We start from the raw sequence: 27,793 nt of genomic DNA on the forward strand, positions 1-27,793 counted from the left end.
ATCGATGTTTCTCTCTCATCGATGTTTCTAACTCTCTATCTCTCTCTCCCTTCCTCTCTGTAAAAAATCAATAAAATATATTTAAAAAAAAAAAAGAAAACATCTTAAAAAAAAAAAAAAAAAAAAAAAAGAACGAACCTTCTAACCATGAAATTGTGAGAAAGAATATGTGCAGGTCAATACGGTGTTTTGAGGAAGAGAGAGTGACCACATTCACATCACTTTTATTACAGTATATTGTTACAATTGTTCTGTTTTCTTATTAGTTACTGTTGTCTTTCTGTGCCTAATTTATAAATGAAACCACCATAGGTGTGTACGTAGAGGAAAAAAACTAGTATATGTAGGGCTTGGCAGTATTCGCAGTTTCCGACATCCACTGGAGGTCTTAGGACATATCATCAGTGGATAAGGGGGGCGGGAACTACTGTATTTGAAAGATATTTTAAAGTTTGTTTTTGAAATTCTTTGTTTCTGAGTAGCACATCTCATTGTCTCTGGGCTGTGACTTATTGTGTGTGCCTACAGAGCCCTTCCAGAACTCGCAACGTTGGAGATGTAGGGACTTACCTATTTTCTCATAAACTGCCCCACCTCCACCTTTGGACTCCTGGCCAGTCCCTCCCCACCTTTTCTCCCGCACGTTCACGCCCAACCCCCCCATCACGCATCTCACAGTCTGTTATCCCTGACAGACACCATTCCCACGACCTCAGCCTCAACATGAGCTGCCTCAGCATGTTGGGAGTGTCATGTTGACCCCACTACCTGGACCTCCCCTCCCTGAGGTTCACGCTTCCTCCAGCCTTGCCTCTGCCCCTCTGCCTAGTGTGGGTGGAGGGGCCTCAAGGGACAGTGGGAAAATCTCAGGGTCCCCAACCAAAAGACCCTGATGTAGGCTCATCATAGTCATATGATCTAGACAAGCTGTTAACTCTCTATGGCCCCTGGTCACAAGGTCCCCTCTCCTGCTGTGATTGCCACCCCCTACCCCCTACCCCCTCCCCCCCCCCAAAAAAAAGATGCATTGGAGTCCTGACCCCCAGGACCTCAGAATGTGAACTATTTCGAGATGGATCTTTACAGAGGTAATCAAATCAAAGTGAGGTCATCAGGGTGGGCGCTAATCCAGTATGACTGGTGTCCTCAAAAAGGAGAAATTGGGACCCACCCAAGGAAGACACTGTAGAGACACAGAGAGAAGACAGCCATCTACAAGCCAAGAGAGGCCTGGGACAGACCCTTCCCTGCCGACACTTTGATTGCAGACTTCCAGCCTCCAGAATCCTGGCTGGTGGCACTTGGTTACAGCAGCCCTGGGACACTAACTCCTCTGCCCTGCTGACTTCCTGAAATGAAATAACCTCGTGGAGGTGCTCTGTAGGGGGCAAAGGCTGATGACTCATTCATGCTGTGAGCAATCATTGAGCACTTACAGTGCGCAGGGGCCACGCCCGAGTGCTGGGGGTCAGCATGGCCAACTTGCATACGTCCTTTGTTTCCTTTACTCTCTTGGCCACCTTTTTTTTAAAAAAAAAATATATGTTTTTATTGATTTCAGAGAGAGGAAGGGAGAAGGAGAGAGTGGGTAGAAACATCAATAATGAGAGAGAATCCCTGCACACCCCCTACTGGGGATTGAGCCCACAACCCGGGCATGTGCCCCAACCAGGAATCAAACCGTGACCTTCTGGTTCATGGCTCAATGCTCAACCACTGAATCACACCGGCCAGGCTCGACCACCCTGTAAGTGGAATCCATCTCAAACTGTTACAGTTCTCGCACCTCCTAAATAATCATTACGTGCATAGTAGGTACATAAGAAATGCCTATAGAACTGATTGTGCTTAGGTTTGTAATCGCTGCAAAGGATCCAATGGACAAATCTGTACGTGGGCGTGCTGTCTATTGTCTAGTCTTCAGCAGCATCCAGAAAAACCAATCATAGTTTAGGCCCCAAGTGGCCTCATGTATTTTGCACCATGATGGCCTGTCTCCCTCTTTAGGGCACAGGATCTCAGGCCCTCAGTGACAGCTTCCATTTGCTTTCAGGGCTTCACCCCACCTTGCTGGGCACAGGTCATGGCTTTGGAGAGTGTTTTGAAGTCAAGTCCCATTTTCTTGGTGTCGCCGACTGCAGAGAAAAGGCATTTCATGCATGAAGCATGCAGAATCTTAATAATCCCAATAATCCTGTAAGTCGTTGTTAATTGACCTTTTGAGAGCTCTACTTTATTCTTCAGTAAGAAAGGAAGGGATGGAGGGAGGAAGAAAAAAAACTATTTGGGGCAAAAGCAGTCCCTGCAGTGTATGGACACCCAGTGATGCTGGGCAGCGGGTTTTCAGCATGAAGAGGATGAGAACACCAAGCACATAAGTTAGAATGCCATCTTCTTCCTGCAAACAGTGAGTCATTATAGATGCCAAGAGTCTCAGGGAAGATCTGCTGGGCATATGGTCCTTTTTGTGCCTCCGTGCCACTTTTCTTTGCCCCTTCAGGGTCCAAAGAAACCAGCATGAATTTGCAGCTGGTCACAGCATCCCAACCCATGAGAAATAAATGAGGAACCATCTTCAAGTTCCAGGGGAACATGCTCCCATGTTCAATCCAAAACACATTTACTGAGTGTATGGTGTAAGGAAGGGTCCTTCATGAAAGGAGTGTGCAGCCTTGCCTGACAGCCCAGTTCCACAATCATTTATTGAGTGATTACTGAAGACCAGGCACCGTGCTCAGTTGTGGGATGGGGAGGGGAGGGACCAAGAGGAATATGCCAAGATTCCTACCCCTAAAGGGGTTATAGATTCCTGAGGAATATTCACAGAGTCACATATTTTCTTTTTCATTCTCATAGCAACCTATAAAGGAGGCACAATCATCACACACATTTTACAGATGTGGCAACTGTGGCATGAGGGTCAATCACTTCCCTGTGTGGGGTCAGGAAGTAGATGAGGTGGAGTGTGGCTCTAGCCTGGCTCTACACGTTGGGCTAAAGTGGTAATCCCAAAAGATGTAAGAGATCACAGGGAAGAGAATGGGGGGGGGGGGGTAGAGAGATAAGCAGCCTGCAGGAGAGGACCAAGAAAATGCTTCCCTAGAGGTGCTGAGAGGGAGCCTTTGAAACCCAGAGAAGGAGTGACCCCAACAAGGAGACTGGGAGGCATTAGGAAGGGGGTAGATTCTGAGCTAAGTTTGAAAATTGATGAAGATTTTTTAAATATATTTTTATTGATTTTAGAGAGGAAGGGAGAGATAGAAACATCAATGATGAGAGAGAATCATTGATTGGCTGCCTCCCCTATGGGGATTGAGCCCACAACCCTGGGCATATGCCCTTGACTGGAATCAAACCTGGGACCCTTTGGTCTGCAGGCCGAAGCTCTATCCACTGAGCCAAACCAGCTAGGGCAAAAAAATTGATGAAGATTTTGATAGGCAAGGAGGCCAGGGGAGCCTAGCACAGTTGCAAGCAGGAGCAGAGGCAGGACCATGAGGGCTGGGGGTGCTGGGGAAGATGAGAGGGATGTGGATGGAGCAGAAGCATCACTAAAAATAGCACATTAAGAAAATTATACACCACAACCAACAGGAATTTATTCCTGGAATTCTAAGATGGTTCAGCATATGAAAATCCATTGATGAAATACACCACTTAACAGAATATGGGGAGTGGAGAAGCAAATGATTATTTCAATTGATGCCAAAAATCATCTGATAATATTTAACAACCCTTCATGATATAAACACTCAATAAACTAAGAATAGAAGGAAACTACCTCATCATAATAATGGCTATATGTAAAAAGCCTACAGCTAACATGCTTAATGATGAAAAACAAAGTTTTTCCTCTAATATCAGGAACAAGGAAAGGATGACTGTTTTCACTACTTCTATTCAACTTAATACTTGAAGTGCTAGCCAGAGCAATTTGGTAAGAAAATAAAAAAAAGGGAGGGAGCATCCAAGTTGAAAAGAAAGAAGTTATCTCTGTTTGCAGACAACATCATCTTATATGTAGAAGACCCTAATTATTCCCTTAAACAAGCAAACAAAAAAAAACTGTTAGAATTAATCAATGGATTCAGCAAAGTTGCAAACATCAACACTCAAAAATAAGTTGTTTCTATAGACTAATAATGAACATTGGAAAAAGGAAATTAAGAAAACAATTCTAGGGAGAACCAAGATGGCGGCGATATAGGCAGACGTGTCCCAGGTCGTGTCCCGGAGCAAATGGAAGCTGAAGCTAGTAACACTCACACCGAATTGGCGAAATTGCTCAGCTGGTGAGAGGGTTTGCAGCCTGGAAGAGCAGAACTCCCCTGGTAAGGTAAAAAAAAAACAGGGATTTGGGCAGGAAAGTTTGCCAGACCTCTGAGCCCAGAGAGTCGGAGGGAGACTGCGTGGCAGACAGCCGCGTCCCTTGGGACAGGCACAGCCCCTGACGGGGGAAAGGAGAACTGCGGGATTCCTGGCGCCGCCAGGGAAATTGAGAGCTGGGTTCTGTGATCACGGAGGACTGAGCCTAAAGGGGGCAGCCTGAAGAGCTGACCTGACCATGCAGTCCCGGTAAGAGAAGAAGCTTACAGAAACCAAGCCTTCCCCGTTTCCGCGGCCAGCATTTGTTTGTTTGTTTACACTGAATCCTGTTCATGGGACATTTCGGATACAGACACTCACCTGTGCTGAAGAGAGGGAGAGTGTGCTGAGGAGTGGAATCTGGGGAGAGACTGGGGAAAGAGGGGGAGCCGGGAGAGGTGGTAGTGAATTGAGTGCTGAGACACCCCTGAGGCCAGGACTGGGGCAGCCACCCGCTCCTGAGGGTGAGTCTCCTCCCCCCAGCCCCCAGGCAAGGAGCACAGCCACACCCAGATTCCACCCTGAACAAGATCAAGGATTAAGATAACCTGATCAGTCCCTGGGAGTTAACAGGGTCTGGCCTATAGGGGGATTTTCAATCCCAGCAACAACATAGCGCCGGTAACTAACTACTACGCAGTCAGCTCTGGGCAGTGAACTTCCACTCGACAGAGAGGCCCTATAGCCTCAGAGGCCAACCCCAGAACACTGCCACCCAGAGGCTGACCCACAAACTGACTCTTTGCTAAACACAAAATAAGGCAGTCTGGGAAATAAATGCGGCATGCTTTAAAATAAGGACTGTGGTTTACAACACAGAGGAACAGTATATCGCAGGGAATCTCAACACTCTCCTGAATACCTGGAAGGTCTAAGGCGAGCCACACTGAAGAATAGAAGAAACGAAGGACATTCACTACTGCAATTTTTTTTTCTTTTTTCACTTTTTAACTAAGAAACCAATTTTTTTTTTATTTTTTTTTTCTGTTCTTTTTTTTTTTTTTTCTTCTTTTTCCATCACCTGATTTTACCCTTTTAATTACTACCTTCTTATTTTTAACCAGTATTATTACTGCTACCATTTTACCATTTTTTAAAGTGCCATTTTATTTTTTCTTTATTTTATTTTGGGATTAGTGTTCACCATTCTATTTTCATCGTTATATTATTGGTTGTTTCTAGTTTGTATTCATATCCAGGGAGCTGTTGCTGGAATTTGTTGGGATTAATGGCTGTTCTATAGGAGTATTCTCCTCATATAAAAAGTCTCTTCCCCTCTTCCACTTCATTCTCTCTTTTCGCTCTTTTTCTTTTCTTTTCTTTTCTCGCTTTTATTTTCCCCCTTCCTTTTTCCCAATTTCATTTTTGCACTCCCTTTTTTTGGTCCCTACTTTTCTTTTCCTTTCTCTCTTTTATCTTTTTCTCTTCCTTCTTCCTTATCCCCTAATTCTCTTAATTCAGGTGGTCACCTTTACTTGGGGTTATTAATATCGTAAATATATTTGTGTATAGTGCCTGGTACGTGGTGCCTTGTTGTGTTGTATTTTGTGCCTTTAAATCAACGCAGCAGATCCAAGCAACAGCAACCTCCTGAGCACCACATCCTCTGCTGAGGAACAGCAGCTGTACGTGAAACCTCGCCCCACCAGCCAGAAGAGCCACCACAGCTGTGAACAGCACCCACCAGAGGAGCTGCTGACAACTGAAGAGCAGCTGCTACCGCAACCGCCCGAAGAGCAACCACAGACCAAGGAGTCACTGCCACCAAGGGAGCAACCACTGAACAACTCAACGTCTAGATATGTCATTGAGATCAAACATGGGTAGACAAAGAAACCCCCAAAGGAAAGAGAAGGAGGACTCTCCAGAAAAGCAGCTAAGTAATACAGAGGCATGCAACATGACAGATAAAGAATTCAGAATAAGGATCCTAGAGTGCATAAACCGGATGGAGGAAAAAATCGACAACCTCTTCAAGAAGCAAGAAGAAACAGATGAAAAAATCGATAACATATGGAAGAAGCTAGAAGAAACAGATGAAAAAATCGATAACATATGGAAGAAGCTAGAAGAAACAGATGAAAAAATCAACAACCTAAGTAAGACCCAAGAGGAAATGAAGAGTGATATAGCTGCAATGAAAAACTCCATTGAAAGTATCAACAGTAGACTAGGAGAAGCAGAGGACCGAATAAGTGAATTAGAAGACAAGGAAGCAAAACACACCCAAAATGTACTGCAATTGGAGAAAAAAATTAAAAGACAGGAGGAGAGCCTAAGGGAGCTTTGGGACAACATGAAACGAAACAACATACGAATAATAGGAGTACCAGAACAACAGAAGGATGAACAAGGATTAGAAAACCTACTCGAAGAAATAATATCAGAAAACTTTCCTGAGGTGGGGAAGAAAAAAGTCACACAAGCCCAGAGAGTCCCAAACAAGGTGAACCCGAAAAGACCCACACCAAGACACATCATAATCACCATGGCAAATGTTCAGGACAAAGAGAGAATCTTACAGGCTGCAAGAGAGAGACGGAAAGTTACATACAAGGGATCTCCCATTAGATTGTCAAATGACTTCTCAACAGAAACACATCAGGCAAGAAAAGAATGGACTGAAATTTACAAAGTGATGCAAAGCAAAGGACTGAATCCAAGAATACTCTATCCAGCAAGGCTATCATTCAAACTTGAAGGGGAAATAAGAAGCTTCACAGACAAAAAAAGGCTAAGGGAGTTTGTCACCACCAAGCCAGCATTGCAAGGAATGCTAAAGGGACTGATATAAAAATAAGAAATAAAAAGCTCAGAAAGAAAACAGCCACACAAAAAAAGAAATGGCTACAAACAAGTACCTTTCAATAATAACTTTAAACGTAAACGGACTAAATGCTCCAACCAAAAGACATCGAGTGGCTGAATGGATAAAAAAACATGACCCATACATCTGCTGTCTACAAGAAACCCACCTCATTAGAAGGGACTCACACAGACTGAAAGTGAAAGGATGGAAAAATATCTTTCAGGCAAATGGAAAGGAAAAGAAAGCTGGGGTAGCAATACTTATATCGGACAAAATAGACCTCAAAGTGAAGGCCTTAACAAGAGATAAGGAAGGCCACTTCATAATACTAAAGGGATCAATACAACAAGAAGATATAACCCTGGTAAACATATATGCACCCAATGTAGGAGCACCCAAATTCATAAAAAAACTCCTGGAAAATATCAAAGGAGAGATCGACAACAATACAATCATAGTAGGGGACTTTAATACACCATTGACAGCACTGGATAAGTCCTATAGACAAACAACCAGCAAAGATATAGCAATCCTAAATGATTCACTAGATCAGATGGACTTAATAGACATCTTCAGAACACTTCACCCCAAAGCCAGAGAATATACGTTCTTCTCAGGTGCTCATGGGACATATTCAAAAATAGACCACATACTGGGTCACAAGCAAAGTATCCCCAAATTCAAGAAGATTGAAATCATAAAAAGCGTCTTCGCAGACCACGATGGCATAATATTAGAAATAAACTACAATAAAAACAACCCAAAATACTCAAACACCTGGAAGCTGAATAGCATGCTATTAAATATTGATTGGGTTACCAATGAGATCAAAGAAGAAATTAAAAACATCCTGGAAACTAATGACAATGAAAACACAACAATCCAAAACCTTTGGGACACATTGAAAGCAGTCCTGAGAGGGAAGTTTATAGCTCTACAGGCCTATCTCAAAAAACAAGAAAAAATGGTAGTAAATCATCTAACTCTACAACTCAAAGAATTAGAAAGAGAGCAACAAGAAAACCCCAGAGTGAGCAGAAGGAAGGAGATAATAAAGGTTAGAGCAGAAATAAATGACATAGAGACCAAAAAAACAATACAGAAAATCAATGAAACCAAGAGCTGGTTCTTTGAAAGGATAAACAAGATTGATAAACCTCTAGCCAGACTCACCAAGAAGCAGAGAGAGAGGACCCAAATAAATAAAATCAGAAACGATAGAGGCGAAATAACAACAGACCCCACAGAAATACAAATGATTGTTAAAAAATACTATGGACAGCTTTACTCCAACAAACTAGACAACCTGGAGGAAATGGACAAATTCCTAGAAAAATACAACATTCCAAAACTCAATCAGGAAGAATCTAAAAATCTCAACAGGCCAATAACTATGGAAGAAATTGAAGCAGTCATCAAAAAGCTTCCATCAAACAAAAGCCCAGGACCAGATGGCTTCACAGGGGAGTTTTACCAAACATTCAAGGAAGAACTAAAACCTATCCTCCTCAGACTACTACAAAAAATTCAAGAGGAAGGAACACTTCCAAGCTCATTCTATGAAGCCAGCATCACCCTAATACCAAAACCAGGTAAAGACAACACAATGAAAGAGAATTACAGGCCAATATCCCTCATGAACATAGATGCCAAAATCCTCAACAAAATCTTAGCAAATCGGATCCAGCAGTACATCAGAAAGATCATACACCATGACCAAGTAGGATTTATCCCAGGGATGCAAGGATGGTACAATATCCGCAAATCAATAAACGTGATACATCACATAAACAAATTGAAAGAAAAAAACCACATGGTCATATCAATTGATGCAGAAAAAGCATTTGACAAAATTCAACACCCATTTTTGATAAAAACTCTCAGCAAGGTGGGAGTAGAAGGATCATACCTCAACATAATAAAAGCCATATATGACAGGCCCACAGCCAACATCATACTCAATGGACAAAAACTAACACCATTTCCCCTAAGAACAGGAACAAGACAGGGATGCCCCCTCTCACCACTCCTGTTCAACATAGTACTGGAAGTGTTAGCCATTGCAATTCGGCAAGAAGAAGAAATAAAAGGCATCCAAATTGGAAAAGAGGAAGTAAAACTGTCCTTATTTGCAGACGACATGATATTATACATACAAAACCCTAGAGATTCCATCAAAAAGCTACTAGACTTAATACATGAATTTGGCAATGTAGCAGGATACAAAATTAACCCCAAGAAATCTGAGGCATTTCTATATACCAATAGTGAACTTTCAGAAAGAGAGATTATAAAAACAATCCCGTTTACCATTGCACCAAAAAAATTAAGCTACCTAGGAATAAACTTAACTAAAGAGGTAAAAGACCTCTACTCAGAAAACTACAGGACGTTGAAAAAAGACATAGAGGAAGACATAAACAGATGGAAGAACATACCGTGTTCATGGATTGGTAGAATCAACATCATTAAAATGTCCATACTACCCAAAGCAATCTATAAATTCAACGCACTTCCCATTAAAATACCAACAGCATACTTCAGAGATCTAGAACGAACTTTCCAAAAATTCATCTGGAATAAAAAAAGACCCCGAATAGCTGCAGCAATCCTGAAAAAGAACAAAGTAGGTGGGATCTCAATACCAGATATCAAGTTGTATTACAAAGCCACTGTTCTCAAAACTGCCTGGTACTGGCACAAGAATAGGCATATAGATCAATGGAATAGAATAGAGAGCCCAGAAATCGGCCCGAACCAATATGCTCAATTAATATTTGACAAAGGAGGCAAGAACATACAATGGAGCCAAGATAGTCTCTTCAATAAATGGTGTTGGGAAAATTGGACAGATATATGCAAGAAAATGAAACTAGACCACCAACTTACACCATACACAAAAATAAACTCAAAATGGATAAAGGACTTAAATGTACGACAGGATACCATAAAAATTCTAGAAGAATCCAAAGGCAAGAAAATCTCAGACATATGCCGAAGCAATTTCTTCACTGATACAGCTCCTAGGGCACTTGAAACTAAAGAAAAAATGAACAAATGGGACTACATCAAAATAAAAAGCTTCTGCACAGCAAAAGAAACCATCAACAAAACAACGAGAAAACCCACTGTGTGGGAAAACATATTTGCCAATGACATATCTGATAAGGGCCTAATCTCCAAAATTTATAGGGAACTCATACAACTTAACAAAAGAAAGATAAACAATCCAATCAAAAAATGGGCAAAGGACCTAAATAGACACCTTTCAAAAGAGGACATCCAGAAAGCCAAGAGACATATGAAAACATGCTCAAAGTCACTAATCATCCGAGAGATGCAAATCAAAACAGCAATGAGGTACCATCTCACACCTGTCAGACTGGCTATCATCAACAAATCAACAAACGACAAGTGCTGGAGAGGATGTGGAGAAAAAGGAACACTTGTGCACTGCTGGTGGGAATGCAGACTGGTGCAGCCACTATGGAAGACAGTATGGAGTTTCCTTAAAAAACTGAAAATGGAACTCCCATTTGACCCTGTGATCCCACTTCTAGGAATATATCCCAAGAAACCAGAAACACCAATCAGAAAGGATATATGCACCCCTATGTTCATAGCAGCACAATTCACCATAGCTAAGATCTGGAAACAGCCTAAGTGCCCATCAGTAGATGAATGGATTAGAAAACTGTGGTACATCTACACGATGGAATACTATGCTGCTGTAAAAAGGAAGGAACTCTTACCATTTGCAACGTCATGGATGGAACTGGAGAGCATTATGCTAAGTGAAATAAGCCAGTCAATAAAGGAAAAATACCACATGATCTCACTCATTCGTGGACAATAGAGACCATTATAAACTTTTGAACAACTATAGATACAGAGGCAGAGCTGCCTCAAACAGATTGTCGAGCTGCAGCGGGAAGGCCGGGGAGGGTTGGGGGGCAGGAGGTAGGGGGGTAAGAGATCAACTAAAGGACTTGTATGCATGCATATAAGCATAACCAATGGATATAAGACACTGGGTGATAGGGGAGGCTAGGGGACTGTCTAGGGCGGGGGGATAAAATGGATACATATGTAATACCCTTTGTAATACTTTAAGCAATAAAAATTAAAAAAAAAAAAAAAAGAAAACAATTCTATTTACAATAGCATCAAAAAATAAAATAAAAAACTTAAACAAGGAGGTACAAAACTTGTATTACTGGAAACTGCAAAACATTGCTACAAGACATTTCTTTACTGGTGTCTTCAGACACCAATAAATTAATAGACATCCTGTGTTTGTGGATTGGAAGGCTTAATATTGTTCAGATGTCAAAACTACCTAAAGTAATTTACAGATTTAATGTAATCCTTATCAGAGTCTCAATGGCATTTTTTTTAAGAAATGGAAAAATGCATCTTAAAATTCATTTGAAATCTTAAGGGATCCTGAATAGTCAAAGCAATCTTTAAAAAGACAATGTTGGAGGTCTTCCACTTCCCAACTTCAAAACATATTACAAAACTAGAGTAATCAAAACAGCATGGTACTGGCATAAAGACAGACATTTAGAATCGCAGAGTAGGATAGAGAGCCCAGGAATAAACCCTCACACATACGGTCAAATGGTTTTCAACAAGGGTTCCAAGACCATTCATGGGGAAAGAACAATTTCTTCCAGAAATGGTTTGGAAAAACTGAAAATGCAAAAGACTAAAGTTGGACCCTTACCTTACACCATACACAAAAATTAACTCAAAGTGATCAAAGATCTAATAACGAGAGCTAAGACTATTAGCTCTTAGAGTAAAACACAGAGCTAAGGCTATTAACTCTTAGAGGAAAACAGAGAAAGAGCTTTATGACCTTAAATTTGTCAGTGATTTCTTATATACGACACCAAAAGCATAGGTAACAACAACAACAAAAAATGGATAACTTAGACTACATCAAAATTTAAAACTTCTTTGTATTAAAGGACACAATGAACAGAGTGAAAAGGTAACCTATGGGATGGGAGAAAATAAGTGCAAAAAAATATATATGGTAAGGGGTTCATATCCAGAATATGTAAGGAACTCCAACAACTCAACAACAAAACAACCTAATTAAAAGATGGGCAAAAGATTTTACTAGATATTTCTCCAAAGAGGATATACAAACGGGCATCAAGCTTATGAAAAGATGCTCAGTAAGTGGCCTTGTTCTCCACCTCTTTCTTTTGGTTCTGCTGACGCTACCCGGCTCTCGTCAGCCTCCGGCCCGCTCTCTCCTTGAGACCGAGCACCATGCCTTCAATTAAATTGCAGAGTTCTGATGAGAGATATTTGAAGTTGATGTTGAAATTGCCAAACAATCTGTGACTATCAAGGCCATGTTAGAAGATTTGGGAATGGATGATGAAGATGATGATGACCCAGTTCCTCTACCAAATGTTAATGCAGCAACATTAAAAAAGGTCATTCGTTGGTGCACCCACCACAAGGGTGACCCTCCTCCTCCTGAGGATGATGGGAACAAAGAGAATCGAACAGATGATATTCCTGTTTGGGACCAAGAATTTTTCAAAGTTGACCAAGGAACACTATTTGAACTAATTCTGGCTGCAAACTACTTAGACATCAAGGGTTTGCTTGACGTGACATGCAAGACTGTTGCCAATATGATCAAGGGGAAAACCCCTGAAGAGATTCGCAAGACCATCAACATAAAAAGTGACTTTCCTGAGGAAGAGGAAGCCCAGGTGCGCAAGGAGAGCCCGTGGTGCGAAGGGAAGTGAGAAGCTGTGCCCGACGCTGTAACCCTGTAGGGACTGTGCCAAATACTAGCTGCCCTGCTCTGTTTATAACTGTTACTATGAGGCAACCAGTAGACAAATGCAGCAGCCAATCAACTGTATGAGCAGAATACTGTCTTCATTGCATGTGTAGTTTGGGTACAGATTCCAAACCGATGGCTGAGTTTCTTCCAGTCTGATCAAAAGTATCTTTTCTCTTTGCTCTGAACAAAACTGAATTGTGGGTTCTCTATAAAAAGGAGGAAGAGGAGAAGGAGGAGGAGGGGGAGGAGGGGGAGGAGGAGGAGGAGGAGGAGGAGGAGGAGGAGGAGGAGGAGGAGGAGGAGGAGGGGGAGGAGGAGGAGGAGGAGGAAGGGGGGGAGAAAAGATGTCAGCATTACTACTAATTAGGAAAATGCAAAGCAAACCACAATGAGATATCACCTCACACCAGTTAGGTTGGCTATTATCAAAAAGAAAGAAAAAAAGTGCTAGAGAGGATGTGGGAACACTGGAACCCTGTGTACTGTTGGTGGGAATGTAAAACGGTGCAACCTCCGTGGTAAACAGTATGGCAGTTTCTCAAAAAGTTAAAAATAAAATGACCGTATGAGCCAGCAATTCCACTTCTGAGTATCTATCCAAAAGAACTAAGGGGTAGGGCCAGTGGCTCAATGGTAACCCTTCTGACTATGAATCAGAAGATTCCAGGTTCAACTCCTGGCTGGCTCGAGGTTTCCCTTCGCCATCTTTTCTGGGGAGATGGGGAGCTGTTATTGTATCCAAAGAATTGAAAGCAGGGTCTCAAAGAGATATCTGCATACCCATGCCCCTAACAGCAGTATCCACAACAGCAAAAGGCTGGAAGCAATCCAAGTGTCCCTCAAGGGATGAATGAGTAAATAAAATGTCATCTATCCCTATGATGAACTATTATTCAGCTTTAAAAAAAAGAAGGAAGTGGGTCAGTTGGGGGAAAGGGAGGCATATGTAATACTTCAAACAATAAAAGGGGAGAAGAGAAGGAAATTCAGGCACATGTTACAACATGGATGCACCTTAAGAACATTATGCTATGTGAAACAAGCCAGTCACAAAAAGACAAATACTATAGGATTCCACTTTTATGAGGTACCCCCAGGGGTCAAATTCAAAGAGACAGAAAGTAGAGTGGTGGGTGCCAGGGGCTTAGGAAGGGGAACATGGGAAGGCATTTCAGTTTCACACAACGAAAAATCTCTGGTTGTGAAAATGTGGATATACTTAACAGTATTGTACATTTTTTTAAAAAAATTTCTCTGTGAATAACATTTTCATGTGGATTTCAATCTATTGGAATTTTGGCACCAGACTCAACACCAGTCTATGCCAAAATTTTATTTAGTTTTTAGAAGCCCTAAACATAGTTTCCTTCAGGTTAAACGGAAAACAAAACAAAACAGAAGCTTCTATAACAGAATCTCATTAGCTTGACACTGGGTATGTTGAGTGCAACTTGGTCTGCGCCACCAGTATCTCCTATAGAATTTCAGATAATGAAAGCAACTAGCCAATGACAAAGAATTTGAAACCTAGGTGAGATGTGAATTTGCAAAACCCTTTTCTTTGGTGTGACAAAGCACATTCCCTCCAGATATAGTTTCTGCTTCACTCTCATCAAAATCTATCAAAAGGCAGCTGGAGACTAATTCATTCTCTCTCCAGTAAAATTACTAGATTTTAATTTCTTAAATTGCGGACAGATCACGAGAATTCTCGCTTCATATTACACAGTGCTCTAAGAGTATCATACTTTGATATTGAGGAGAACCAAGATGGCGGCATAGGTTAACGCCGGAGTTTGCTGCTTTGAACAACTACTTCAAAAGTGAAACCAAAAAACGGAAGGGACATCACCCAGAACCACAGGAACGCTGACTGAGTGGAAGTCCTACAACTAGGAGGAAAGAGAAACGCATACGGACACTCAGAGGAGGCGCAGTGCTGAAGTCAAATTCTGAGGTGCAGAGTGCGCGGAGCGGGCTGGCGGCGGAGGGCGCGGTTGTTGTTTTCAATCGGGAGGGAGTCGCAGACTCTGAGCACCAGATCCGGGCGAGCCTTTAGGGACCCAGACTCAAACGGGAGAAGCGGGACTGTCTGGCTTCGGTCAGAGCGAGTGCAGCTTTCTCTCCGAGCTTTGCAGCGGGTGCTGGGACTCAGAGAGGCAGAGCCCCTTGGGACAGGACTGAGAGCCGCCATAACTGCTCTCTCCGGCCCACCCTGTTGATCCTGTGCGACCCGCCCCGCCCAAGCCCTGCACAGAGGCATTTGCCGGATAGCCTCAGGCAAAGGCTAGATTAGCACCTCCCTAGAGGGCAGAAGTTCTCTCACTGCTGACACAGCTGATTCTCATAGCCACTTGGCCTGGAGGTCAAACCCTCCCTGGGATTAGCTACAACAATCAAGATTTATCTATAAGACTGCGAACAAAGACCACTAGGGGGTGCACCAAGGAAGCAGAACAAAATGCGGAGACAAAGAAACAGGACAAAATTGTCAATGGAAGAAATAGAGTTCAGAACCACACTTTTAAGGTCTCTCAAGAACTGTTTAGAAGCTGCCGATAAACTTAATGAGATCTACACAAAAACTAATAAGACCCTCGATCTTATATTGGGGAACCAAGTAGAAATTAAGCACACACGGACTGAAATAACGAATATTATACAGACTCCCGACAGCAGACCAGAGGAGCGCAAGAATCAAGTCAATGATTTGAAATGCGAGGAAGCAAAAAACATCCAACCGGAAAAGCAAATTGAAAAAAGAATCCAAAAATGCGAGGATAGTGTAAGGAGCCTCTGGGACAGCTTCAAGCGTACCAACATCAGAATTATAGGGGTGCCAGAAGATGAGAGAGAGCAAGATATTGAAAACCTATTTGAAGAAATAATGACAGAAAACTTCCCCCACCTGGTGAAAGAAATGGACTTACAGGTCCAAGAAGCGCGGAGAACCCCAAACAAAAGGAATCCAAAGAGGACCACAGCAAGACACATCATAATTAAAATGCCAAGAGCAAAAGATAAAGAGAGAATCTTAAAAACAGCAAGAGAAAGAAACTCAGTTACCTACAAGGGAATACCCATACGACTGTCAGCTGATTTCTCAACAGAAACTTTGCAGGCCAGAAGGGAGTGGCAAGAAATATTCAAAGTGATGAATACCAAGAACTTACAACCAAGATTACTTTATCCAGCAAAGCTATCATTCAGAATTGAAGGTCAGATAAAGAGCTTCACAGATAAGGAAAAGCTAAAGGAGTTCATCACCACCAAACCAGGATTATATGAAATGCTGAAAGGTATCCTTTAAGAAGAGGAAGAGGAAGAAAAAGGTAAAGATACAAATTATGAACAACAAATATGCATCTATCAACAAGTGAATCTAAGAATCAAGTGAATAAATAATCTGATGAACAGAATGAACTGTTGATTATAATAGAATCAGGGACATAGAAAGGGAATGGACTGACTATTCTTGGGGGGGGAAGGGGTGTGGGAGATGTGGGAAGAGACTGGACAAAAATCGTGCACCTATGGATGAGGACAGTGGGTGGGGAGTGAGGGCGGAGGGTGGGGTGGGAACTGGGAGGAGGGGAGTTATGGGGGGGGGGGAAGGAACAAATGTAATAATCTGAACAATAAAGGTTTAATTAAAAAATAAAAAAAAGAAAAAAAAAGAGTATCATACTTTAAAAAGATATTAGCTTGTAAGAACATATAATATGTAACTTTAAAATGCAATGGGTATTTAATTTTAAAGCGTGCCTTTAACATTTATGTAAAATGTTTTTTGTACTTGTTCAATAGAAACTTATCTGGCTACTAGCTAAAGCTAACAATAAAACTACTGGTCTGCAATGTGTTAAAATATCAAGCTAGCAAGATTTTATTATATCAAATGTTTGTATAATTTCAATGTGAAAAAATTTTTACATACATTTGTTAAGGTCTCATTATAATCAGAGGTGAATGAAGAAAGCCCATGTTCCACATAAAACGAATCCCATGATTCTGATTCCCTTAGAACACTTTTAATGGAAAGGAATAAATGCAACAAGTTCTCAAAACTCTTAACAAGTGCATTTAGATGATCTTTGGGGGGCAAAGAATTCACAAGAAGTTATTTCCAAATCTAAAGACCAGGATGGACTGGGCCAGCCCCTAATCACCTGTATTCAGTGGCCATCACCAGACTCATGAGTGTCTAACTATATTCAATGTGAAATAAAAGACACCCAAGTCTCCTGCCAAAATATAGGCTGACTTAGACGTACAATTTTAGTTTTCTTTTTAAATAAGACATTTCTTGGGGGGGGGGGGCGCAGGTAGAAGGGAATCAAGCTTGAGGCATAGCAACACTAATTTTAGCAAGATAGCAGCCAAAACCTATATGTCCAAATGTAAAAGGCATTAAAGAATAAGCCATAGTATTAGGGAAAATACACACTGAACAAAATATACAGTATATGTCTAAACATTTTGAAATTGTTGAAATTGTAATTTAAACCATAAAAGCTGTAAAATTATGCTGTTTTTTTTTGCTAGACATTAAGTGCACCTTTTTCTTCTTCCCCCAAATAAAATCATAGAACTTACTATTTAATCATACCTCAAAGCTTGAGCTTTCTGTCAGCACAAAGCAACAGCTACATAGACATAAAATGCTTATCTCTCTATATAAAAGCCTAATATGCAAATTGTCCCCTCAGGAGTGCCACCGGGAGACCCGGAGTTCGATTGATCACTATGATGTGCACTGACCACCAGGGGGCGGCAAAACAAAAGACAGCCTGAGCCGGTGGCCGGCGGCTGGCAGCCAGGGGAGGGAGGCCCCAGCTGGCAGCCCAAAGACCCTGACCGGCCCTGATCGCTGACCAGGCCTAGGGACCCTACCTGTGCATGAATTTCATGCACTGGGCCTCTAGTTTGTTAATAATTCTCCTGGCTTATCCAACTTGTAATGCATATGACTTCAAAGACTACAATTTGGGGCAAGGGTATGTAAACTGGAAAAAAAATTCAAGTTTTAAAACTTGCTCTTAAAATTATTTATCGGACACTCAGGTCATTTTTACTCTTCTATAATAATAAAAGCATAATATGCTAATTAGACTGGACATCCTTCTGGACAACCTTCTGGACGAAGCTGGGGCTGCGAGGGCCGAGGTGGCCACTGCCACGGTGGGGGCCAAGGCAGAGGCTGGCAGCCGCAGCAGCGGCCAAGCCCCTTGCACGAATTTTGTGCATCAGGCCTCTAGTAGTAAAATAAAGGTGTTGCACTGTCCACCTTGGCATGGTAAGACTCTACATTACCGGATGCCAATTTGAGGGACTAGAGATAAGACTTAAAAAGTACTGTATTTCTTAATGGCTGAATAAGGTAATCTACACTAATAAAAGAGAAAAATGGTAATTGGCGTACGACGATACCCTTTTCATTGGCTAATCAGGGCTATATGCAAATTAACTGCCAACTAAGATTGGCAGTTAACTGCCAACTAAGATTGGCAGTTAACTGCCAACAAGATGGCGGTTAATTTGCATATGTAGGCACAATGCAGGGAGGCGAAAGGGAAAGCAGGAAGAAGCCCCCTGCCACTGACAGTGATCGGAAACCCAGGGGGGAGCTAAGAGCTGGGGGGCAGCCATGATCAGAGAATCAGGTGCCTTTTCTGCCCTGGCCAGTGATAGCAGAAAGTAGGGGTGGAGCCAGCGATGGGAGCTGGGCACGGTCGAAGCTGGCAGTCCCGGGATCTAGGGGTCCCTTGCCTGGGCCTAAAGCGAAGCCCACGATCGCGGGGCCGCTGAAGCTGTGGGTCCCCGCTGCCCGGGCCGAACACCTCAACCAGAGGCATCCTGCAGGGGCAGGGGCGGAGCCCACGCGATCGCGGCGCCCCCCGCTGCCACTGCAGGTCCCCGCTACTCGGGCCGGACGCCTAGGCCAGAGGCGTCAGGCCTGGGCAAGGGGCCGATCCTGCGATTGGAGGGTGATGGGGGTCAACGCCTGAGGGCTCCCAGTATGTGAGAGGGGGCAGGCTGGGCTGAGGGACACTCCCCCCCCGCCCCACACCCAGTGCACGAATTTCGTGCACCGGGCCCCTAGTCCTATATAATAAAAGGCTAATATGCAAATAGACAGAATGGAAGAACAACCAAACAATTGGTTACTATGACATGTGCTGACCAACAGGGGGCGTGCGCAGAACATGGCAGCCATTGGCCACAGTGGGATGGTGGAGCAGGTGAGCAGGGGCACCAGACCAAGACAGGGTGCCAGTCGATGTCATCTGGGTGAGCCTCTGGTGGTTACTGAAAATTCTTTGCTCCCACACACCGCAGTCCCACCTGGCACTCACACCTGCTGCTGACGCCGACCCCGCTCGCACCCACTGCCGGTGCCTGGCACCAGTCCCAATCACTTGGCACCATCAGTGGGTGCGAGTGGCAGCCGCCAGCCCCCATTGCCCCTGAGGGCTTCTCCACCTCCCCCTGCTCCTGAGGGGTGATCGGGGCAGCAGCCACCTCTCGCACCCGCTGCTGGCACCAGCCCCAATTGCTCTGTGCCGTCAGAGCGTGGGAGCGGCGGCATCGGGAGCTGGGCTGCCAGCAGACAGGGGACCAGGGGCTGTGGCAGGAGGGACTGGGCGGGGTCAAGGAGGATGGGTTGAGACCAGCCCCTGTGCCTACCACAGCCTCATGGCCCTAGTGTATATACATAAAAGCCTAAACAACCATCTGACCATTCAACCACCCCACTGGTAGCTATGATGCACAATGACCACCAGGGGGCAGACGCTCAACCCAGGAGCTGTCAAGCTGCAGTGACTTGGCAGCTGCGGTTCTCTAGGTGACCCACCTGGAACCAGAAAGGAGGGAGCCTGATTCTAGGGTGCATCACCCAAGAACCACCCTCTCGCAATCCATGATCCCTCGGGGGATGTCAGAGAGCTAGTTTCGGCCTGATCCCCCACAGGCCAGGCCAAGGGACCTCTAGTTAAAAATAAGTTTATGCTCACATTCTGCTAAAGACCTGTTTATAGCCTCAGCACCTAATAGTGTCTAACCAGCTCCAAGAATCCCTATCAGGTTAAATGATGGTACAGTGTTTTTAAAAGGAGCCAATTGCCCTGACTGGTTTGGCTCAGTGGATAGAGCATGGGCCTGCGGCCTGAAGGGTCCCAGGTTCGATTCCAGTCAAGGGCATGTACCTCGGTTGCTGGCACATACCCAGTAGGGAGTGTGCAGGAGGCAGCTGATTGATGTTTCTCTCATCGATGTTTCTAACTGTCTATCCCTCACCCTTCTTCTCTGTAAAAAATCAATAAAATATATATATATTTTAAAAAGGAGCCAATTGCTTCCTTCAGCAGCTAAAGTCATTCAGAACCAAAAAATTTAAGAATGACCAAAATCAAATCTTTATTTTTATAACTGTATAAATGTGATCCAAATGTGTCCACCACTAACTTTTCGAAAAGAAACCCGCTATAAATAAGCAAACTACATCTGTTCACTGATGTGTGTATGGACTCCTGAGGTGTCTCGTTGGGGCTTAATTACAACAGACCACTCCCAGCAATACGTTTTGAGCAGAAAGTGTAGCACGATGTTAAGCCATTTTAGCTTTTGCACATACACGTTGCACCTCTGGCTGATGGTGCAAAGATTCTCAGCATAACAGATAAGGTGGGTTGCACCACCCCTTTCAATGGCCTCAATATCAAAGCCAGCGTCCTTGTCATCAGACTTCGCAGCTGCAACTTTCAGTACACTGGCAGTTTTCGAACACACCACCCCCATACTCTCATCTTCATCCTCTTCTTCACCACCTGAAGGCTCCTCCTCGGCTTCCTTCCACCACTTTACAAATGGTTCTGCTTTGGCACGACTCTCTTTGGTGAGTTCTTTTGAAACATCTTTCTTTGAGGCCTTTTCTGACCAGCTGATGATGACCTCTCCCTCCGAAAGGTCTGCGTCATACATTTCCTTCAAGAGATGTGGAATCTTGGAGAGGAGCTGAGCTTGACGCACGGCTGCCACACACTCCGAACCACGAAGAAGGCAATGTTGAGCTTTTCTATTGTTGTGACAAAATCGTAGGAAATGGCGCCTGTATTTTTTAATCTGTTCTCTAATCTCATTAGAGAGAACTTCAGTCAAAACAAGACGTCCCATAGCTTTTACATCCAGTCTTTCTGCTTCGGCAACAATTTCTTTGTCCGATGAGTCGATCATACCCCCTTCTTTCCTTTTCTTAACAAAATCAAACAGGATATGGACCCATTCTTCAACAGTTCTTTCCAAATCACCACTGAGTGTTAGAACGTTTGCATGGCCACTGATTTCATCCATTCTGTGCCTCTGAGCTTCCTCAGTGGTATCCTCCCCCCAGTCATCATCCTCTTCTTCTTCCACAGCATGTGGAGGAGGACTGATTTCATTTGATGGTGGTGGTGGTGGTGGTGTCTCTCTGCTGGGCACAGAGCCGTTTTCCTTATCTTTGCCCTTCCTATTTTTATTTTTCTTTCTTTCCTGTATTACTGTCACTGTTCTCAGGTGGGTTTTTGAGAATGAATGTGTGGAGTTTATGATGTGTGTCAAGCATGCCTCGATAACCACAGGCTTTACAATTGGCTATTGTTTGCTTCTTTGGTTTAACATGTAGCTCTGTCTCAGGATTCTCACACTCAGGACAAAGAACAAATTTTTTAATGAATCCGTCCAACATGCCTTGCAGCCTATTCGCCTCAGGAGATCCATTGACAATGAAACGGTCATTCTTAACATCAAACTGGGTCTGTGCTCCCAGCTCACAACCAAAATATTTGGTGGGATATGTTTGAGGACGGTTAAGTGCCTTTGCCACATCAACCATGTTGACCATAACTGTCTTGATTACATTGCCTTTGCCCTCAGCCTTGGCCATCAGGCGGGGCATGTTGTAGTAATAGAACTGGCCTGACACACTGTGGTTGATGTTGACAGACATTGTGGCTTATTGGTGGCTTTATCAATAAGATGAAGAGATCTTTGATTGCAACTTTTTGGTACCTTCCGTCTGGAGAAGAAGGGATGACATAACTGCAAGAGTTCTTGGTCTCTGACAGGAAAAAGTTTTTGCCACTGAGGCTGTAAGCTCCTTGCTTGTATGCGATATTCCCCCAATACAGGTACCAATGGCTGCACAACAGCTTGTTTTCGTCAAATAAAGACATAAACCCAACACTGCTCGCCCAGGACTGGAATGAAGTGAGGCAAGGGTGACCCGGAGTCCCAGGAGGGGCAGCGGAGGAGCACAGCGAGCAGTGGCCAAGCAGGCCCCGAGGAGCAGTGGGGAGGGGCTGCCCCAGCGACATCCCAGGTCCAAACCCATCAGCGCCCGGGGGCTGCCAATGGGTGCCTTCTACGCCAGCCAGCAGCAGGCACTGGGGAGGGGGGGATCAAGGGGGTGAGGAGGACTGGGGAGTGGGCGCGGGGTCGCCACCAAACTGTACATTTTTAAATGGTTAGCAATGGTAGTTTTTATGTTGTATTTTACCACCTAACATAACATAAACATTTGTTTAGCCCTGATCAGTGTGGCTCAGTTGCTTGGGCATCATCCCAGGCACCAAAAGCTCACTGGTTCAATTCCCAGTCAGGGTGTGTGCAGGAGGCAGCCAATCAATATTTCTCTGTCTCCTCTCCCTTCCTCTCTCTCTCTAAAATCAACAAACAACTTTTAAAAAATGAGTAGCATAAAGAAGTTGTTTTTTAAAAAAGTGGTCTTGGCCCTAACCGGTTTGGCTCAGTGGATAGAGCGTCGGCCTGTGGACTGAAGGGTCCCAGCCAGGTTCGATTCCAGTCAAGGGCATGTACCTTGGTTGCGGGCACATCCCCAGTAGGAAGTGTGCAGGAGGCAGCTGATCGATGTTTCTCTCTCATCGATGTTTCTAACTCTCTATCCCTCTCCCTTCTTCTCTGTAAAAAATCAATAAAATATATTTAAAAAAATTAAAAGGTGGTCTTGTTCCCTTGCAGTTATAACTTGGGTGGCAGTTCCTGCCAAAGGCGGTCTTTCCCATCTCCCAGGACAGACAGGATCTGATTATCTGGGAGGGGATTTCGCTCACTGGAGCCACGACCGCAGAGTTCCGTCCAGATGGACAATTCGGGGACTGCAGAGTTCCATCCAGATGGACAAGTCCTTCTTAAAGGAAGTCTGCAGACACAGCTCTGGCCTCACACCCACTCGCTTCTGCGGTGCTCACAGTCACAGAGCGGGCAGGGTGGTGTGTCACAGCATTTTGTACGGGTTTAGACTCAGGTTGCTCCACTCGGCACTGCTAATACCCGGGCAGGAGGATTCGTTGTCGGGGGGCTGTCCTGTGCACTGTTGGATGTTTAGCAGATCTAACCTCTAGATGCCAGTAGCAGCCCCCTCCCCCCCGCGCCCCAGCTGTGACAACCAAAATGTCTGCCGGGTGTCCCCTGGGAGAAAGCATGGCCTCCATTTGAGAACCATTGATTTACAGGGCCAAGGCCACAGAGTCTCCCATGCCTCTCCCATACAGACTTATCCTCCATTTAAGGTCCCCTGAGAGCCACCGCCACCCTTCTTGTCCCTGCTCCATGCCCTGGAGCAGAGCATCCAGGGAACATCACTGGCCTCCTGGCCCTCTGGCTCCAGGTGGCTGGGCCAGTGGGAGGCACAGGTGAGAGAGGAGAAGGGGAGAGAGGCCGGAGTATTTCCCCTCCCTCCCTCCCTCCCTCCCTCTCTCCTTCCTCCCTGCGCACTGGGTCCTGATGGTGACTCAGCCAGGTTCTGGGAGCACCAATGCCTCCCTCTGCCCAGTTAGGCAGAGGAATGGGGCCAGCTCCCAGGCTGTCAGCTCGGTGTACTGTACCCTCTGCAATCATTTGCTTGACCCCTGCATACCTCTGCGCATCGATTTGTCATTAATTACTTCCAGTTAGACCTTCTTGACTGGATCATCTATTTCCTGACTGTTAAAACCAATAACCCCAAGGACTTATATGCATGCATATAAGCATAACCAATGGACACAAGACACTGGGGGTGTGTGGAGTAAGGGCATGTGCTGGGGGGTAGGGGAGGCTTGGGGGGGGGAAAGGGAGACATATGTACTACTATTTATAATACTTTAAACAAGAAAATAAAACATAAATAAATAATCCAATAACCCCAAACTTAGGACAAGAACTCAAACTCAACACCTAGCAGGCTGCAGCTGTGTGTCCAGGCCTTGCTTCCAGCAAGTTTTCTGCCACCTGCCACCCAGGAATGTGCCCTCCCTCCTCGGAAACCTCCTGACCCTGAGTTGATAATGCTCTTATGCTATGTGCCTCCCCACCTCATCCTGCCTTATCCCTGCCCCTGGACATAAGGATTTAGGAGGAAAAGAAAGTAGTTGTATTTCACCCTGTACACATGGACATGGAATTATAGTCTGTGCTGCTTCTCATTTTCTTCAATTCTTGGATATAAGACTTCTTCAAATGTTTTTAAAACATTTTTTAGAACTTCCACAGGTTGTTTTAGAACAATCTATGACATTTCCGCTTTAGAACCTTCGTTTGGTTTTCATAGAGAAAGTACTCCAGGCTTGAGCTGTGGCGTTGGTGTTTATTCCCAATTGGTGGCATTTCTCGAAGCTCTTCGAGGGCCAGGCAAGAGGCTTGCCTTCATCTAATAGAGCTCTCTGGGTGCCCTTGTGCCTTGAGGTGGTGACTTTTGGGTGTTTCCTCAAAAGCGAATAGCACCTCTCATCAAATCTTTGTCCACTGAAGGGCCACGAAATGCACTGAGCACTTGCCGTGAGCCAGGCACTGTGGTCAGCACCCTTTACATGGACAGTTCTATTGGCATGTGGCAGACACAACTCAACTCAACTTGTCCCAGAAGTTGACATTTCCTCCAAAACTTGCTGTCTACTTGAATCCCTTTGTCATCAGTTTGTTGCCCAAACCACAAACATGGGCATTAGCTTTTTATCCTGCATTCTGGCTCTCTCCCGCCTGAGCAAGTCTCCCTCCTGGGCATTTGTGATCCTCTCTCTTCTTACTGCCAGTCTACCTCCTGGGTATTTGTGATCCTCTCTCTTCTTACTGCCAGTCTACCTCCTGGGTATTTGTGATCCTCTCTCTTCTTACTGCCAGAGTTGCCTCTCACACACACACACACACCGGGACCATAACCAGATCCTGGTTCTCTCCTGGCCTCCTACCTTCCCGAATCCCCACATTCCTGCCACTGATGTCTTCTAATGTGCAAATGTGAGTATGTCACTCCCAGTTTAATATCCTTCAATTACCCTTAATTACATTCAAAAAGAAGTCCAACTCCTTGGTAAGGCCTCCTAGAGTCTTAATCGGGAGCCTTTGTTCCTTCATTCTAACCTCCAGCCGTAACAAAACGCTCTTTCATGCTTCCAAGCCAGACCACCCTCACCCCAGTCCTCGGCGACTTACCACGTCATGTTCTTCTGATCCCTTGTTTTCTTGTTTCCTTCCACCCCAAGGACGTGGAATGCTTAAGGATAAGGGTAGTGCCTTGTTCACCACGGGATCCCTTGCACCGTGCTTTGCACATTGTGGGCATCCAACAAATGTCTGATAGGAAGGAAGGAAGGAAGGAAGGAAGGAAGGAAGGAAGGAAGGAAGGAAGGAAGGAAGGAAAGAAGGAAGGAAGGGCTGCATCAGGGGCTGTGATGCAAGAGTATTAGATGCATGGACTTGTCTCTGAGAAGCTCCCAGCCCCCTTAGAGCTTTGTGATCGTAGTTTTAGAACTACTTCTTTTTTATATGGATTTATACTGGGTTTATCATATTGATAGCATGCATCTTATTTTTAAATGAAATATTATTTAATTAACAAGGGCATTGCTCTGCATATCCTGTTTTTTAATTACTTGTTTTGGAGAAACTATTAACCCACTTAAAAGACTAATCAAAACCCATTTCTTCTGCGCATATAGCTGTTCGAGGTTGTGCAGTTTACCGGCAATTATTCCTCTGAAAGCCCACATTTAGACACCTGCAGGCAGAACTTTTACTTTCAGGACCTCCTACGCCACTCCTCACTTTAGGTCTCCTCCCCCGCCACCCCCCCAGCCCCGCCCCTTTTCTGCCTTTTAGCTTTCCCATCGCAGAGCAGCATAGAATAACCCAAAATGCTTTGCCTGGCAACTTTCAATAAAAAGCGAAAACCGGGACCTAAGAGAACGCAATGATTTTCCAAGTGCCCAGTTAAGACCCGGCTCCTTAATCATCGCGGGTGATGCTCCAATGCTTCCCAGAAGTGAAATCCGTTCACTGCTAGATCTTACTGCCTCGCGTGTTTCCTCAATCGCGATGCCTGTCATCAGGTCTCCAATAGGTTTGGCATTGGACAGAACGTGGAGGTACGCACAGCATAGTAAACTCATCTCCCCAGAGTTGTTATTAGCGAAGTAACAACTTAGTCTTGTGACTAAGGTTTCCTCGCATGGCTTATGATCAAGCCCATTAAAGAATAAAATAAAAGCCCACTGGTGCTGCTGAAGCCTGGGGGGGCTGGGGCATCGGTGGGCGGGGCCTAGGCTGGAGGAGGCGGGACCGGGGCTGGTAGGCGTGGCTTCCTCTGGAGGAGGCGGGGCGGATACCGGTGGGCGGGGCCTAACGGGGCCCGCGAAACCGCCGCTCCGGCGACTTCCGGGCCTCCCTGCCGCCCGGTGCACTCGCGCGGGCGCCTTCGAGTGCGGCGAGCACCACAGCGAGGGGGCGAAGCCAGGAGGCCGCCGTTCGCGCCGGTCCGCGCCCCGCCGACCGCGCTAGTTGTTGCCATCCGTTTCAAACGTGCTCTTTCCACGCCTTACTTGCCCCCCTGCTCTCTCCGTCCCGCACCTCCACCGTGAGCACCGGTCCGTCCCTGCAGCCGCAGCCCCACGTCCCCTCCTCTAACTCGGGTCGGCTCTCCGGGCCGGAACCTCGCTGCTGCCGCCGCCGCCACCCGGCCTGAGACTGACGTGAGCCGGAGCGCGACAGTGAAGAGTGAGATGAGGCCCCGCTCTAGGAGCAGGGATGCGGGAGAGCGTTAGGGCACGTGAGGGCGCCTCGGCCAATGGTCGGCCGCCTAGCGGGAGGGGGCGTGGCCTGGGCAGGGCGAGGTGGGCGGCCCGGGATCCACGGGCTGGGAAGGGGCGGGGCGGCCCGGGGGAGGGGAGGGGCGGGGCGGCCCGGGGAAGGGGCGGAGAGACGCCGCCGCCGCCGCCGCCGCGGCTGCCGCAGCCTCTGGGAGCCTGGAAAAGGGGAAGCGGGAGCGAGCGGACGGCTCAGTCCCCGGGGCGGCGGCGGCGGCGGCGGCGGCCGGGAGGGCGCGACGGCCGGGGCGGGGGCGCTACTGCTGCTGAGGGGCCGGCAGCAGGAGCGGCGGCGGCGGCGGCCCGCACCAGCCATGCCGAATAAAAACAAGAAGGAGAAAGTGAGTCGGGGCCCGGGTCACGGGACGGGCCGGCGGGAAGGGGAAGGGGCCGCGCGGAGGGCGGCAGGGAGCTGCCCGGGAGCGGGGCGCGGCGGGGCTCGGGGTCCTGCGCCTGGGACCCCCGACGCCGGAGTCCTGAGGGCTTTGGGGGCGCCGCTCTGCCCGCTCCCGGGGCGGGGGCGGGGGCGGGTCGCGCCGGGGCGGGGGGTCCTGACGGCCGGCGTGGGCACCCGGGGCGGCGCGCGCGGTGGGCGTGAGGGGGCAGGTGCGGTCGCGGAGGTGGTTGACCCAGCCTCGCGTACCTGGAAATGGGGTTTCGGGGTGCGGGCTGCGGGCGCCC

The 27,793-nt window shown here is 45.8% G+C and overlaps 2 protein-coding genes, 2 long non-coding RNA genes and 1 pseudogene across 13 annotated transcripts in view; 3 read left to right on the plus strand and 2 right to left on the minus strand.

Annotated features, from left to right (window-relative positions):
- Positions 1 to 481: 481 nt before the first annotated feature.
- LOC132229997 (uncharacterized) lies at positions 482 to 2,741 on the plus strand. Its single transcript, XR_009451783.1, has 3 exons — positions 482 to 558; positions 1,562 to 2,196; positions 2,501 to 2,741. It is a non-coding gene; the product is annotated as an uncharacterized LOC132229997 (long non-coding RNA).
- Positions 1,028 to 27,034, minus strand: LOC132229992 (uncharacterized). 2 transcript variants are annotated; one of them, XR_009451778.1, is made up of 3 exons: positions 26,877 to 27,034; positions 25,460 to 25,604; positions 1,028 to 1,520 (listed from the first exon to the last, which is right to left on the minus strand). It is a non-coding gene; the product is annotated as an uncharacterized LOC132229992 (long non-coding RNA). The 2 variants fall into 2 exon arrangements; XR_009451777.1 differs by lacking the exon at positions 1,028 to 1,520 and adding an exon at positions 2,026 to 2,135 and having other exon boundaries at positions 25,464 to 25,604.
- LOC132214695 (S-phase kinase-associated protein 1-like) lies at positions 12,018 to 12,974 on the plus strand (annotated as a pseudogene).
- LOC132227660 (eukaryotic translation initiation factor 5-like) lies at positions 20,493 to 22,254 on the minus strand. Its single transcript, XM_059683019.1, is given in 2 exon segments — positions 20,493 to 21,510; positions 21,512 to 22,254. Coding segments are annotated over 2 exon segments (1,488 nt in total). The 5' UTR covers positions 21,982 to 22,254.
- A 206-nt stretch (positions 27,035 to 27,240) lies between the features above and the next one.
- PPP2R5C (protein phosphatase 2 regulatory subunit B'gamma) overlaps positions 27,241 to 27,793 on the plus strand; it is a 140,346-nt gene continuing 139,793 nt past the window's right edge. For 4 of the 9 annotated variants that reach the window (XM_059686733.1, XM_059686744.1, XM_059686670.1 and 1 more), the window contains exon 1: positions 27,245 to 27,453. Coding sequence is in view for 7 of the 9 variants with exons in the window: in XM_059686670.1 (XP_059542653.1) it covers positions 27,427 to 27,453 (27 nt within the window). In the remaining 2 variants the exon portion in view is untranslated. Of the gene's footprint in view, positions 27,454 to 27,793 lie in introns of all 9 variants that reach the window. The other 5 variants (XM_059686712.1, XM_059686702.1, XM_059686663.1 and 2 more) reach the window with 3 other exon arrangements.

This window comes from Myotis daubentonii, chromosome 1, assembly GCF_963259705.1.
Source record: "Myotis daubentonii chromosome 1, mMyoDau2.1, whole genome shotgun sequence".
NCBI classification, from domain to species: Eukaryota; Metazoa; Chordata; class Mammalia; order Chiroptera; family Vespertilionidae; genus Myotis; species Myotis daubentonii.